The sequence below is a fragment of the Oryctolagus cuniculus genome, chromosome 1 (genome assembly GCF_964237555.1).
Source record: "Oryctolagus cuniculus chromosome 1, mOryCun1.1, whole genome shotgun sequence".
NCBI classification, from domain to species: domain Eukaryota; kingdom Metazoa; phylum Chordata; class Mammalia; order Lagomorpha; family Leporidae; genus Oryctolagus; species Oryctolagus cuniculus.
This window is the reverse complement of record NC_091432.1, coordinates 205,611,285-205,625,888: the sequence shown is the minus strand read 5'-3', so window position 1 is coordinate 205,625,888 and position 14,604 is coordinate 205,611,285. Positions and strand designations below refer to the sequence as shown.

Sequence of the window (14,604 nt, the reverse complement as noted above, 5' to 3'; positions counted from 1 at the left end):
TTTATTAATTTTGAAATTTGTCCTGTGAGTGACTCAGAGGTTATGGTGCAGGAGAGTGATATCGTCATATTTGTGTTTTAGAAAGAAAACTGGCAACAAAACAGGGAACTGATGCCAAAGAAACAGTTGAGAATAATTTGTTCCTGCTAGCTAAATGTAGAATGTGCCTTCCATTGTTCTTTGCTTCTGGAAGAGGATTAAGGCAGAGAAGAAAATACAAAGGAAAGAAGCTAAAAGAGGACAGGAAGAACTGTTTGTAGCAATTTACATGAATATAAATTGGTAAAGAAGTGAAGCCTCAATTCCTCTCACCTACCCATATTGTCTGACATCTCAAGTCTGGAAAACAGGAGCTACCCACCTGAGCTAACCATCCTGTCTCCTGGTTTTTTGACATTTTCCCACTCTTTTTCACCTATCACATTGATCTTGTCATTCAACAGTTTTTAATTTTAAAGAGCTGTTATCACTCTCACTGCCATCACCAACACTAACCTCCAGTTCAAACACTTAGAACCTAATTAAGATCATTTTCCCTCTGGATGTGGCCTATAGATCACCCTCCAGAAATTCTGCTGTTATCACTAGAGGTCTTTCTCTAGGGCTTAATTTAGGACAAAAGTCAAATTATCAGAATACATTTTAAGAGTCCATTCTCCCTACCACCGTAAGTGTTCTCATTTCTTGCCTATGGTCATGGTTTTCTTCCTATGAACTCTCTTGGACTCCTCATTCCTTATTCCGCACATATCAAAATCCTTTCAATCTGTAAAAGACTTCAAAATTCAGTTCCAATCTTCTTTCTTTTTCACATGTGTCAGTGGGTAGGAAGAATTCACACTTCTATTATATAACAGCTTGAAATTTGACTGAGAAGGCCATCTTCTCTTCTAGACACATATTATTGACCTGAGTGTTTGGCAGGCTCTCAAAAACAATCCATTAATTCCCAATGGGAACATTGTTGTGCTAAACATTCTCAGAATATCAGTGTTAAAGGATAAATAAGTTAAATACCTACTCCTGGGAAGAGCAATTAACAAGTCCACTCATTGAGAGAATGTTTCCATTTCACCTATGGTTAATAATTTATGACTTTCCAAATTAGATACTCTTCCTTTTTTGAGTTGATGAGTTCCATGAACAGAGGAAATACAGTTGGAAGTTGCATAAATGTGTTTAAGGGCACACATTTAATATTCCACAGCAATAATTTAAGACTTTTTAGATACAGAAATGTAGTCAAGGGCCAGCGTTGTGGCACAGTGGGTTAATCCTCTGCCTGCGGCACTGGCACCCCGTATGAGCCCTGGTTCTAGACCCCACTGCTCCTCTTCCCATCCAGCTTTCTGCTGTGGCCTGGGAAAGCAGAAGATGGCCCAAGTGCTTGGACTCCTGCACCCATGTAGGAGACCTGGAAGAAGGTCCTGCTTCTGGCTTCAGATTGGCGTAGCTCTGGCTGTTGTGGCCAGTTGGGGAGTGAACCAACTGATGGGAGACCTTTCTCTCTGTCTCTCTCTCTCACTGTAACAAAGAGAAAGATCTTCTATCTGCTGATTCACTCCCCCAGATGGTTGCAATTGCCAGCACTGGGACAGGTGAAGCCAGGAGTCAGGCCTTCAACTGGGTCACCCACATGAGTGGTAGGGTCCCAAACACTTGGGCATTCTTCTGCTGCTTTTTCCATACCATTAGCAAGAAGCTGGATTGGAAGTGGGGCAGCTGGGACACAAACCAGTGCCCATATGCGATTCTGGCATCTTAACCAACTGTACTACTACCTGACTATACACTTAATCCTGGCATTCATATTGCTAATTATTCCAAATGTATTAGAAGTACCTTACCCAGGGGGCTAGAAGTTAAGGAAACTATGGTGCATCTGTCTTCCACACCATCCTTATATAAGTAGCTACACTGTATAAAAATTTTCTGCTATAATTGGAAGATAAACCAAAAGAAATGTCTTTCAATTATTTTTTCAGGGAAGAAAGTTTAACAAATGAATTATAAACAGCAGTACTAAGAATTGGGATCCACAAAAAGGGACTGTGTGAAAGACAATAGACAAGTTTGGTTAAAATGTTAAGGTCAAATATATGGTTCTGTCACCCTTGACATTCATACCAAAAACCATCTGCCCTCCATCACTCTTAGCAAAAATGGCAGGAAAACAGTTGTAAGGAATCAATGGTTCCATTGGACAGGGAGTATAGTTTTCCATAGTAGGGGAATTTGATCTCAGAGGTTTTTGAATATCCCAGAAAAAAATAAAGGATTAAGCCTCATAACAAAGCAAGAAGTATGTTACAATCTTTGGCCAATGCTTTCTAATTCTTTTTTTTCATATCTTTAAATACAGAATCCCCTTCACCTACAACTGAGTTTAGAAAATTCATTAAGTTCTGATGCTGATGTCACTGTCTCAATCCTGACCATGAACAACTGGTACAATTTTAGCTTGTTGCTGTGCCAGGAAGACTGGAACATCACCGACTTCCTTCTTCTCACCCAGAATAATTCCAAGTTCCACCTCGGGTCTATCATCAACATTACTGCTAACCTCTCCTCCACCAAGGACCTCGTGAGCTTCCTGCAGGTTCAGCTGGAGAGCGTGAAGAATAGCACACCCACAATTGTGATGTTTGGCTGTGACATGGAAAGTATCCGGCAGATTTTTGAAATTACCACCCAGTTTGTGGTGACACCCTCTGAGCTTCACTGGGTACTGGGAGATTCCCAGAATGTGGAGGAACTGAGGACAGAAGGTCTGCCGTTAGGGCTCATTGCTCATGGAAAAACAACACAGTCTGTTTTCGAGTACTACGTACAAGACGCCATGGAACTGGTCGCGCGAGCTGTCGCCACAGCCACCATGATCCAGCCAGAACTTGCTCTCATTCCCAGCACGATGAACTGCATGGATGTGAAAACTACCAATCTCACTTCAGGACAATACTTATCAAGGTAGGATGCAAGGCCTGAATTATGTCTCCATCAATAGGGCTATGACAAGAAGTAAAATTTCCTTGTCTATTGCCTTTGCAGAAATCTTTGTTCTGAATAGCTTTCAGCCTAATACTACTTCTGAGAGAATTTCTGGTTACTAAAGGATAGCCTGTCATTTTCTGTCACTTATAATTTTATCTAAAGACTCGTAAGTGCATTGGGTGGGGGTTTGGGGAGTCTTTGGTCTTGCTTTTAAACCTTGGTTTAGCCCCCTGTGTTCTTGACAAGATATTTGAAAGCTATAAGCCCTAGTTTTCTAATTGGTAAATTAGAATGATATTGAATAGCTTGATGTTATATAATAGATACATTATGAAATTATATGTGGAAAGTATCTAACACAATGCTTGGTTCATAGTAGGTGCACAACAAATGTTTCTTTCTCTGATCATTCTTTCCCACATCAATAGATTTGGAAAAAAGCTCTAAATCTATACCAAAAAAAAATCAGTTAGGCAGGAATGGGCTTTCTGCTCCCCAGGACTTGGTGCTGAAGGAAGTATAGAATAGTGGTCACACACAGGTATAGACTGTCTGAGGTTGAATACAGTTTTGCCACTTACCACGTTCATGACTTTGTCAAGTTACTTAATTTCTCTAAAACTTAATTTCTTGTTTTCTATACCTATTTGTGTAAAATAAATACAACGGTAGATCTATTACTCATAGAATTGTTGGAGGCTTGAGAGATAGATAGTAAATAAATAGATGAATAGACAGGATGGAGAAATAAATAGATAAATAAATAGATATTTTATAGAAAAACAGATTTTCATGTGCAAATGTCTACCTATGGCTAGAAAGGCCACATCAAAGAATTATTTCAGAGATGAAGGCCCACCTGTATACAAGGCCCACTTTTTAAGCAGTCTCCTTGGGAGAGTGACATCGGATTACATTAAGAAATACAAGGCAAACACATAGTGTCTTAACTTCTAAAAAGAAATGAGTATTTGGAAAAAAGTCAGATGACCCTAAGAATTTTATATTTAATTTTACATGTATAAAATGACCGCCTACTCTGTGCAAGGAAACATGCTAAAAGGCATTTGTGAGGACACTTCAGAAAGTTCATGGGAAATGTAATTTAAAATATTATCAACATAAAAATTGAAATCATTGTGTAGTTTTTTATTATATACATTTTTCACAAACTTTTAGAAGACCTCTCACATAAAAGGATTTCAAAACTCTGCTGTACCAAAATAAACTTATCTTTTAATTCATTTTCCATGACAAAAAGTACTTTCATAAATGGCAGGGTTAAATACTAAGCCCGACCTATAAACTCCTTAAAATGTTAATAAAGTAAGATAACTCAAATTCATTGTTAGAAGTCTATTAATTATAAAATTATATACTATATCATCATCTGACCTTTCCGTTTTTCTTATGTTTGATTTTCTGTAAGATTAAAGTTTACATCTATTCTATATGTACAGCTGCAGTCCAGATTTTATCCACTGTTTGTGTAGTAGCTCATAATTGAGGCTCAGGATTTTATCTCAGATGAGAAATGTTCTCCTTCACAACAAATATACAAGCAAAGCTTTGATTTATAATTTTGCATAGTCATCATTCTGGAAGAGCCATTGTAAACAGTAGACAGGAAAAGCCACTTGTGAAAAGTGCATTAAGTTATTTAGCATCTTTCTCTCTCTGGTAAAATAGAGAGCACAAGAAAAATGATCCTGTTTGGATCCTAAAAATGTTTAGAAACTACAGGGAGGAAAATTTATTGACTTAGATTGGATATACCATAGGGTTTTACTTTATAAAGGTGAAACTGGTCTTCTTGGCTCCTCTGACTTAAGTTTTATTAAAACTGTGTGTCTCTTTCCATCAAGATCTCATGACACCCTGTACATGAAGTTATATGATAGTACTTAGCCCATTCCATCATCCTTATTTGTCTATGTCTGTGTGACTTCTGAGCTAGAATATAAATTATATTCAGTGGAGACACTATTATTCAGCCTGGTTCAAAGCATAGCATATAGAAGGCAAGTAACCGATATTTACTGAAATTAACATAGAAAGAAAGGAAACTTACCATTTTATTGACATCCTCCACCGTCTGTTGCTGTGGAAGAAAATGGGTGGTTGGAATGTTAGTAGTACCTAAATTAAAATTTACCTTTTTTATTTTTACTTACATTAATACTCATCACCTGATTTTGTTCTTTTCCTTTCCTTTAATTTTCTTTCTTTTTTTTTTTTTTTTTTTTTTTTTTTTGGATGTTAGGTTAGTGGATAACCTCTGCCTTCATGGCTGCTTCCACATCTTTATTCCACAAACTTTGAAAGTTCTAAAAGAAGAATGTGAGGTTTGGAGCCCAGCGGCAATTCACAATGTATAAGGGTCAGTGACAATATTTTCATCCCCATAGATGTGTTTGAGAACTGAACTCAAAAGAACTTCACAAAATATGCCTAGGACTTCTTAAACTCCCTGAGGAATACAGTCAAAGAAAAAGTTTCAAAGTGTTCAGGAAAGGGTCAAGGCAAGTGGGCAAAACCCTGGAAGGAGTCTTTATAATGAATAACTTAAAAGCTGCCTTCAGCCCTAAAACATCTGTGGATTTTTATTATCCATATTTACTTTGTTCAACACAGTAATTTAGAAAGTTAGTTATTCTCAGTCCATAAGTCACATCTGCATATAGTAATTTTTTAATTATTCCTAAATTTTGTGAAGCTGACCCCACTTCCTCACTGCATAATGAAAGACAGGAGGATAATGAGCCATGAATAGCCGGTGGAAGACTTTTGCAAGCTTTCATTTCTCACAGTCATTTTCAGTTTGAGCTGACAAAATTGTTAGCATTTTTAAATGTTAATGAAATCACCCAAAACATGGCATTTTCAGCATAGACTTTTAAACTAGAAAAACCATTTCTCGTGGCATACTACATAGACATAATTACAGGTATAAAAGATTTTACTCTTTTGAGGTCCCCACATGCCGGAGCAAATGTCCATCAAAACTAAATATAGACAGAACCACTTGGGCACCAAGTTCATTGTGTGCTGTTCAACAGTTTATTTACAAGTTGTTCTATTAAATGTTAATTATTTAGTGCAATCAGATCTGGAATTTTATTCTAAAAATAGCACCATAAATACAAAAATATGGGTATTTTGTATAGTTAGTGACCTATTGTTGAACTAGGATAAGGAGGATGAAATTAAAACTTGAATTCTGCCATTTTGGATCTGAGGGTCTAGTGTATGAAGTAAAAAAGTAAGTAAATGGTTATAAAATAATGGAATATATGGGAAGGGTATTTGGCCTACTGCTGAAGACCCAAGTTGGGACACCTAAATCCCATTTCAGAGTGTCCATATTTGAGTCCAGGCTCTACTGATACACAGTGGTAGACAACAGGTGACAGCTCATGTAGTTAGACCCCTGCCACCCATGTAGTAGTCCTAGATTGTGTTTCCAGCCCCTAGTTACAGCCTGACCCAGCTACAGCTGTTGCAGCAATGGAGAGTGAGCCAACAGATGGCAGCACTCTTGCTCCTTCATTCACTAGCCTGCACACAGGGGCTCGGGCATGCGCAGTCTTTCTCTCTCACTCTCCCTTGCTCTCTCTGTATGTATGTATGTGTATGTGTGTGTATATAGATATAGATGTAGATATATCACACAACTATCCTCTTAAATAAATTTTTTTAAAAAATTTTAGGTCATATATATATTCAGATACACAGAGAAGTGAATAGCCATCTCTTCTTAGATGTTTGTTGGTGAGGGATTAAAAAAAGTCACTGGAATTGGGTGGGATAAATGAATAGGAAGTCTCAGTTTTGGAACAAATTCATAGAGCAAATGGCATATTCAAACTCACCAAGTTTTAAACAAGAAATATACTACTATTGGAGCATTAACTACATACGAAGAACATTTGAGATGATTCTAGAAAAGTAATTTGATAGCATACTGCACAGGGATTTTAGCCAGTTTACATTTTATGTATGTAGTGGATTTCAACTGAATGACAGATCATTAGCTATGACATATTTATAAAATGATAATCCTGCATTAAATTATTCAAATAAAGTAATACGGTATAAAAGCCCTGCAAGTAATTTTTATAAACCATTAGGATACAAAAATTATTTTCATTTCTCAGAATTGGTTTTAGGTTTGACCATACTTACTGCCTTGCTGCATTCTGAACACCAGACTCTAGTACAAAGTGGATAGATAGTTGGTTGAAAATTTATCTGTGGCTCTAAGATTAGAATTTTCCCAGGCTTCTTTGAAAGCACTCAGTGCTAATAAATCCACTGATGCTGGAGAAAGGGCTTCATAGGTTGATAATAGTATGGCCAAGAGAAGCTATCCTTTTTTAAGAATTCCGAGATTCTTGACACTCATAGATACCTTGTTCCTCTAACTAATTAATCGTAGTCCTAATAGTTATTCTACCTTCTATGTGTGCTGTGGAATCCTGTCTTTCTTCTTTGAACAGTTCCTGTGATTCAGTTCTATATCTCATGAAAATTATATCAAGTAAGCAATGGCTGATTCATTTATTCAAATATGTGTTGAAGTTTACTAATAGTAGGTCAAATTGTTGGCTAAAGACACAAAGAACAGAACAGGAGGCCCTGATTTCAGAGAGCTCACAACTCCTTTCTTCTATTCTCCCACCACGAAAGAATATTTTTATGAAATTATATATACTTTTTTTCCATTATCTTTACTCTAGGTGTTTGGTTGTCATTCTTCATTGGGACACCATGCCTTTGACTCTAGCTAGCATTTCTAGGCCTCTCCTAAACTGACCCTGAGGCGTGGTTCAACATGCTAGAGATTGTTTCTCCTCCATGCTGTGTTCATCATCACACTCACATGGTCAAACAATACACAGTTTCACTGTTCTTTCATTAATAGTAAGTGTTCAATTATTGATTCTCCATACATTATTAAGAATCTATTAAATACCAGATACTGTAAGGTATATAACGGGAAAATAAGAATGAAATGTTCATTCAAGAAGCCTGAAGTATAAATTGATTTTGGACCTTGAATTATTCCTGGACATTGGAAGAGTTCATAAGAATTTGAAGCTGCATGATATAACAATAATTTTTATATCACTTTCCACCATCACTATAATTTAGCAGCCTTGTGACCCTGGTAAAGTTACTTATACTCTATAAACTTTAATTAAAATAAGCATTCCTTTCTCAAGAATTTAAGTAGTATGTCTAAAATCATTCCACCAGTTACTTGCAGGGGAAAATTTAAACAGTTCACCTAAATCCACATTTCAGGCTCTTTCAGAATTAATACAGACTTTCCTTATCAGAATCCTGTTGCTTTGTAATTTATATTCTTTCAGCCAAAAGTTGTAAAAGAATTCTTGTCCTAAAGACCTCTACCAAACCAAACTGGTGAGCCTAAATATTTTAACAAGTGCTTAAAAGAAATGTAGTTGCATTGAATATGGAAGCCTGGGATTGGATGATGCTTAACACTGGTTTCCTGGAGTCCCAAGGGCAACATGTGATTTGCGAGTGACCTAATATGTCTGCCTTTATTCTTAGGTTAACTTTCTCTGCCAAAGCTTCCGAGGAGTTGGTCCTCCTAGAAAACACAGGCCTTAGTGTCTTCAATGCTGGGAACCAACACTTAAGCTCTGTGTTTCCAGATGTCTCCAAAAGGAACCCCTGTCATCACTGGAATAATTTGGCAGAAATTCTTTGAACTTCACCTTAAGTTCACCCTGCAGGTCACTTAAGTCCTGCCAAGAGTTGAGTCTGAGATTTTTCCTAAGTCATAGGAGTTTCAAGTAAAGAACACTGGAAAAGGTATATTTCTTTAGGACACTATCTTGATGAACATCTCCTAAATATACTTAATCTGGGATCAACAGATTTTAAACTGTGGGGCTTTTTTCTGAATTTTAGGGAAGGCTGCAAGCTTTGATTTGAGAAGAAACTGTATTTCCTGTTGAATTTTTCATGAATGCACTACTGTAAACTTTGGACATATGCCAGGAAGATGCGAGTCTATGGAAGGAAATTCTGTAGCTGCAATCTGAATTCCAGATTTATCTCTCAGAGACACTTCAGTCTCTACACACTGTATCCCTTCAAGTTGATGTTTGGTAAATTCTGTATACTGTCCCATTGCCAGGGCTATGCCAAGGCAATACTGGAAAAGGTATCAGCACCTGGGCCATCACTGAAGCCAGATCCAATGAGCTGCCATTAATTAAGTTGCAGTATGACACAAAGTGACAGGAGCGGTTCAAGGGGACAGCCCACACCAGCATTGTGAAGAAGAGTCAGGCTCACGAAGAGAGCAAGGGTCAAGTTCATGCCCAAAAAGTAAGGAGTAAGGACAATGATGTAGGGATAGAAAACAGACCTAAGTGTTATGTAACCTATGAAAGAAGAAAACACAAAGAAAAAAGTGCCAGCTTTCCAGTTAACATACAAGGAAACATGAAAAAGAGAGTGCTGTAGGCATAGGTCTGATTTTTTGATGTAATGATTCCCCACAGACACTAATAGTAACACAGGCCAAACTACATTAAATTATGATCCAGTCATATAGGTTAGTATTTTCTCCTTTGGGGGAAAAGTCAAGATGAACAGAAGTTCTTCTACTCTACAATTTTACTTACAACTGTATTTTATGGATATTAGCAAAACATAGACCAAAATGCTTCATATATATGTATATATAAATTTATTAAATCTATGTTACATTAACTGATAGAATCTATTTTTAAAATATTAAGCTTGTATGATGTTTTTTAAGGAATAAAATTAATTATTGACAGTATGTGGGGCTATCTACACTCAGGGATGAAATTGAATAATTCCCAATCCTTATTATGTTCCTTGTCTTCAGAGAGATTTTCCATTGAACTGATAGCTATTTTTGATAGTATCCATTATTGGAGAGGAAAATGTGATAGAATTTGAATGCTTCAAAAAAATCTGTAAATTGCAAATGTAAATGCTTCCTGGCTGATTGAGACTCACTCTTCTGGCAAAGTGATGAAGAGCCCTTTAAAGATATGTCGGATCTGAGCAGAAGACGTGCGCTTAATTGCGTTTACCCCACAAGTATTACTGAGCAGTTGCTCTGGCCAGGCACTGTGTTGTGCCTGAGATGCAAAGATGACTCAGTGTGACAGATGCTTAGATGCACACTGAAGTCTTTTTCAGCTTGACAGGCTGCAGGGCCATGAAGCAGAGGAGTGGGAAAGAAAGATTTGTTCATTCCTAGCAGCATCTCTGCGGAAGACTCTGCTGTCAGAGTGCGGGGGATGTCAAAATCCATGCCTTCGAGGATCTTAGAGTCTGAAATGTCAAACATAGGCCTCATCAACTGCCAAGCACTTACACTTCAGGGCACTAAGGAGGAGTAGGGAGGACAGTCAAGGAGTCACTTTGCAGATAGCTCAAGAGATCATTTAAATTAGAGGCTTAATTGAGAAATCTGTCCCATGTACACAGAACAAAACCAAAGCAACATCTTCAGACAGAATTTGACCATGGGTAAGCGCTGTAGCTAAGATGCAGAAACTCATGTTATAAAAGAAAGATAAGGGCCAGCACTGTGGCATAGTGGGTAAAGCCACCACCTGCAGTGCTGGCATCCCATTTGGGCACCAGTTCATATCTCAGCTGCTCGTCTTCCAATCCAGCTCTCTGCTGTGGTGTAGGAAAGCAGTAGAAGATGGTTCAAGTCCTTGGGACCCTGCACCTGCGTGGGAGACCCAGAAGCTCCTGGCTTCTGGTTTCAGATCAGCACAGCTTTGGCCATTGTGGCCAACTGGGGACTGAACCAGTGGATGGAAGACGTCTCTCTCTCTGTCTCTCTGCCTCTCCTTCTCTGTCCATATAACTCTGACTTTCAAATAAATAAATAAATCTTAAAAAAAAAGAAAGAAAAGGAAGGAAGATCCCACAGGGATCTGTTCCTGTGAAACATGCCACCGAGTGAAAACTGCACTGGTAATAACTGGTCATACAAACAGAGAATGGTCTTTCAGGGCTGTAAGAAAAGGCAGAAATGGTAAAAGAGACATTGAAAATGGGGCAGGGGTGATAAATAGTTGAGCTTCTGTAGGTAGTCAAAGAAAGATGGAGTAACAACTAAAAATGAGGGGCTGGCATTTGGCCTAGTAGTGAATACGCAGATTACCATGGTTGGATTAGGGTCCAAGGTCAGCCTCTGATTCCAGCCTGCTAATGCAGACCCAGGGAGGCAGCAGGTGATGGCTCAAGTAGGTAGCTCCCTGCCCACCATGAGAAACACCTGGATTGAGTTCCTGGCTCCTAGCATCAGCCTGGAACAGACCTGAGTGTTCAGGCATTTAGAAAGTGAACCAGCAGACAGAAATCCTGTCTTTGTCTTTGTTTTAGTCTCTGTCTTTCCCCCACCCTCTCAAATTTAAAAAAAAAAATCAGAATTTAAATTAAGAACTTCAAAGATAATTATGTGAGGATGGTCAAATGCTGATTTATTGTATTTCTTACTAACAGGACAGAATACTGGCATTTCTTGTGTTTGAAGTCCACCAAAAGGACAAGATAAAGAGACAAGAAAGAAAGAGAAAAATGCAGGGGAGTGGGTGGAAGAGAAAGAATATTAAAAGAATAATGGAATGACTATACATTGACACACATGGCAGAAACCATTAAGAATGCTGGAGGGAGCAGTGGGCATTTGGCCCAACAGTTTAAAAGCCACTTAGGGTGCCCACATTCCATATTGCAGTGTCTGGGTTCAAGTCCTAGCTCCGTTCCAGATTCTAGCTTCCTGTTCATGTACATCCTAGAATGTAGCAGTGATGGCTCAAGTAGTTGTGCTCCTTCCAATCATGTAGCAGAACTGGAATGAGTTGCAGGCCCCCAAATTCAGCTTGGCCCAGTCCTGGCTATTTGCAGAGTTTTGGGGAGTAAACCAATAGATAGTAGACTCTCTCCTCTTTCTCTCATTCTCTCTCTCTCCCCTTCCTCCACCCCCTTCCTCCTTTCTCTTGCTTTTCAAATAAATAAAATATGTAAATAAATTTTTAAAAAGACTGGATATTTGAGGAAAGGTAACTAGTCCTGAACCTAAAGAAAAGATGCAAAATAAGAATAATTTAAAGAATAAGAAGGTATAGGGAAAATATTACAATATGGATTAAAATATGAACAGAAAATACTAATAGCTAGTAAATTAAATAGCTGGTGTTCTGTGGAGGTTGTGAAATATCAGAATGGTTTGCAAGATTTCTAAGAGATTACCCAAAGTAAGAATCACTTGGAACTATTCAATGAAAAAGAGGAGGATAAAAAACTAAGTGTGAATTCATGAAAAATGCATAAGTGTAGAATTTTGTAATATGTGAGCTTTTGATTGGAAGATTCATTGTGGAGAAGAATCACATGAGAAAAAGATGAGATTTATGGACATCTATGGCTCTCTTTCCTATTCTCTTTCTCTCAGAAAAAGAAGAAAGGAAAACTTTGAGAATATCATTTTTCTGTATATCAAATAGACTTTACTGAGATGGATTTTCTAGTGCATATTGACATTTGGAAGATCTAGAGCCAAATTAAAATGGACCAAAGAAAACCCACAAATATTTACATTCAGTAATAGGAGCAAATAAACCTGACAGCCAAACCAAGTAAATCTAGCAATAATTAGGTGATGCTGGTGGAGGAAAGTTTGAGAGAATGTCACTAGTAAAATGTTGTCAAATATTTCTAATCAAATGAAGGCAAAAAGTCAAAATTAAACCCTCACGTGCAAAAAAAAATTTATAGAGCTTTATGGAAGATGATGGAATTATTCCTCAATGGGGAAATATTAAATATGATGAGATGATCATGGGAAAACAAATTCAGCTCAATTTTCAAGATGTATTTTCTTAGTGATACCGAGAAAGTTCCCAAGGGGAAAAATAAACTTTCAGGTTTTAGAGAGCAAAATAGATACTCCCTTGTATAGATATGATTAATGGAAGGCAGCAATACAAGGAAAAGGCAAAGATAATAGGACAATTTAAAAGAAACATAAAACTTGTGAAAGAAACAGATATACAAAGAGGCAAGCTGGTTAGTTTAAAAAGGTCAAAATAGAAATAAGTATATGATCTATAAACAACCAGGGCATTGAAGAATACACATGTGGATTGGGTGTATTTAAGCAACACTAAAGTAGATTAACATATCACCAAAATGAAGACTCAACTGAATTATTATAGAACTATTTAAAAAACAAGAAAAAATGCAGATTGATAATACACATGAAAACATGATGTTAGTAAAACTTTATATGCTGAATAAGGCGGAAGAAAGATCAGGGGCAACAGTTTTTACAGTTATTAACCAAGAAGACAACATTACTTTTAGTGGGAAATTTTTTACCTAACTATAGTGAACGTTAGAACAAGTTAACCAAAAGTACAAATGGTACAGTAATAATATGATTAATCAGATAAATTAAGCTAAACACTGCAATTAGCATTCCACAGAGAGTGCACACCCACGTTAATTAGTAAATAGAATATTTGCCCTAAATGAATATATTCTAACTTCCAAAACACATTTTAAAGTTAAGCAGCAGATTTTTATATGTGAAAGTACAACAAACCAAAGCTCTCTTATGAGAAATTTTATAATTTCAGATAAAATTCTAAGAGAAAACAATCCACTATATTGACATTTGCACAAGTTTTTTACATATATATATATATTTATGATTATCAACTATTTAGAAAACTAAAGTCCAAATACTGAAGTCATTTACAGGTGACCAAAGCAGTGATCATGGTTAAATTAACTTCAGTGCTTGAATTCTAAAAGAGAAGATAAGCCAATCAATGAAAAAGAGAAAATAAACTTGAGAAATAAGAAGAAACTAATGTCATAATTGACATATAAGCTATAAGGTATATGGTAAGATATCAAAATAATGGTAATGAATAATTCTAAGGTCTGTTTCTTTTAAAGAAACAATTAAAACAAATATTTGTAAAATGTTGTAAAAACTAAAAAATAAATTCCCAATATATGATCATAGCATAAGAAAATAAATTTTGAATGTTGTAAAATAGTATACATACATACTTAATAAGAAATTTAGAAAACTCAATGAAATGAGTGATATTCTACTAAAACCACAAATACTACAGTCATATAGAAAATTTGAATAGACCAAAAAAAAAGATCATTAATATAATTAAATTGCCTACCACCACACATACACATACATCAGTGTATCATAAATATTATACTTGAACTGAATGATTCACTGGTATATCCTGTCCTAATACAAAGAAAAATATCATTTATTTTTGAAGTAACTATTATTATTTTTAACTGTCTTATATAAGAGAGAATATGTGATATGTGTCTTTCTATGTCTTTTTCTTTTTTTTATGACAGGCAGAGTGGACAATGAGAGAGAGAGAGAGACAAAGGACTTTCTTTTTGCTGTTGGTTCACCCTCCAGTGGCCGCTGCGGCCAGCGTACCGCGCTGATCGGATGGCAGGAGCCAGGTACTTATCCTGGTCTCCCATGGGGTGCAGGGCCCAAGCACTTGGGCCATCCTCCACTGCACT

The 14,604-nt window shown here is 36.8% G+C and overlaps 1 protein-coding gene across 1 annotated transcript in view; it reads left to right on the top strand.

The window, feature by feature from the left end:
* GRIN3A (glutamate ionotropic receptor NMDA type subunit 3A) overlaps positions 1-14,604 on the top strand; it is a 223,218-nt gene that overhangs the window by 63,941 nt on the left and 144,673 nt on the right. Inside the window, exon 2 of the mRNA XM_002708146.5 lies at positions 2,363-2,967. Coding sequence (XP_002708192.2) covers positions 2,363-2,967 — 605 coding nt within the window. The remainder of the gene's footprint in view (positions 1-2,362; positions 2,968-14,604) is intronic.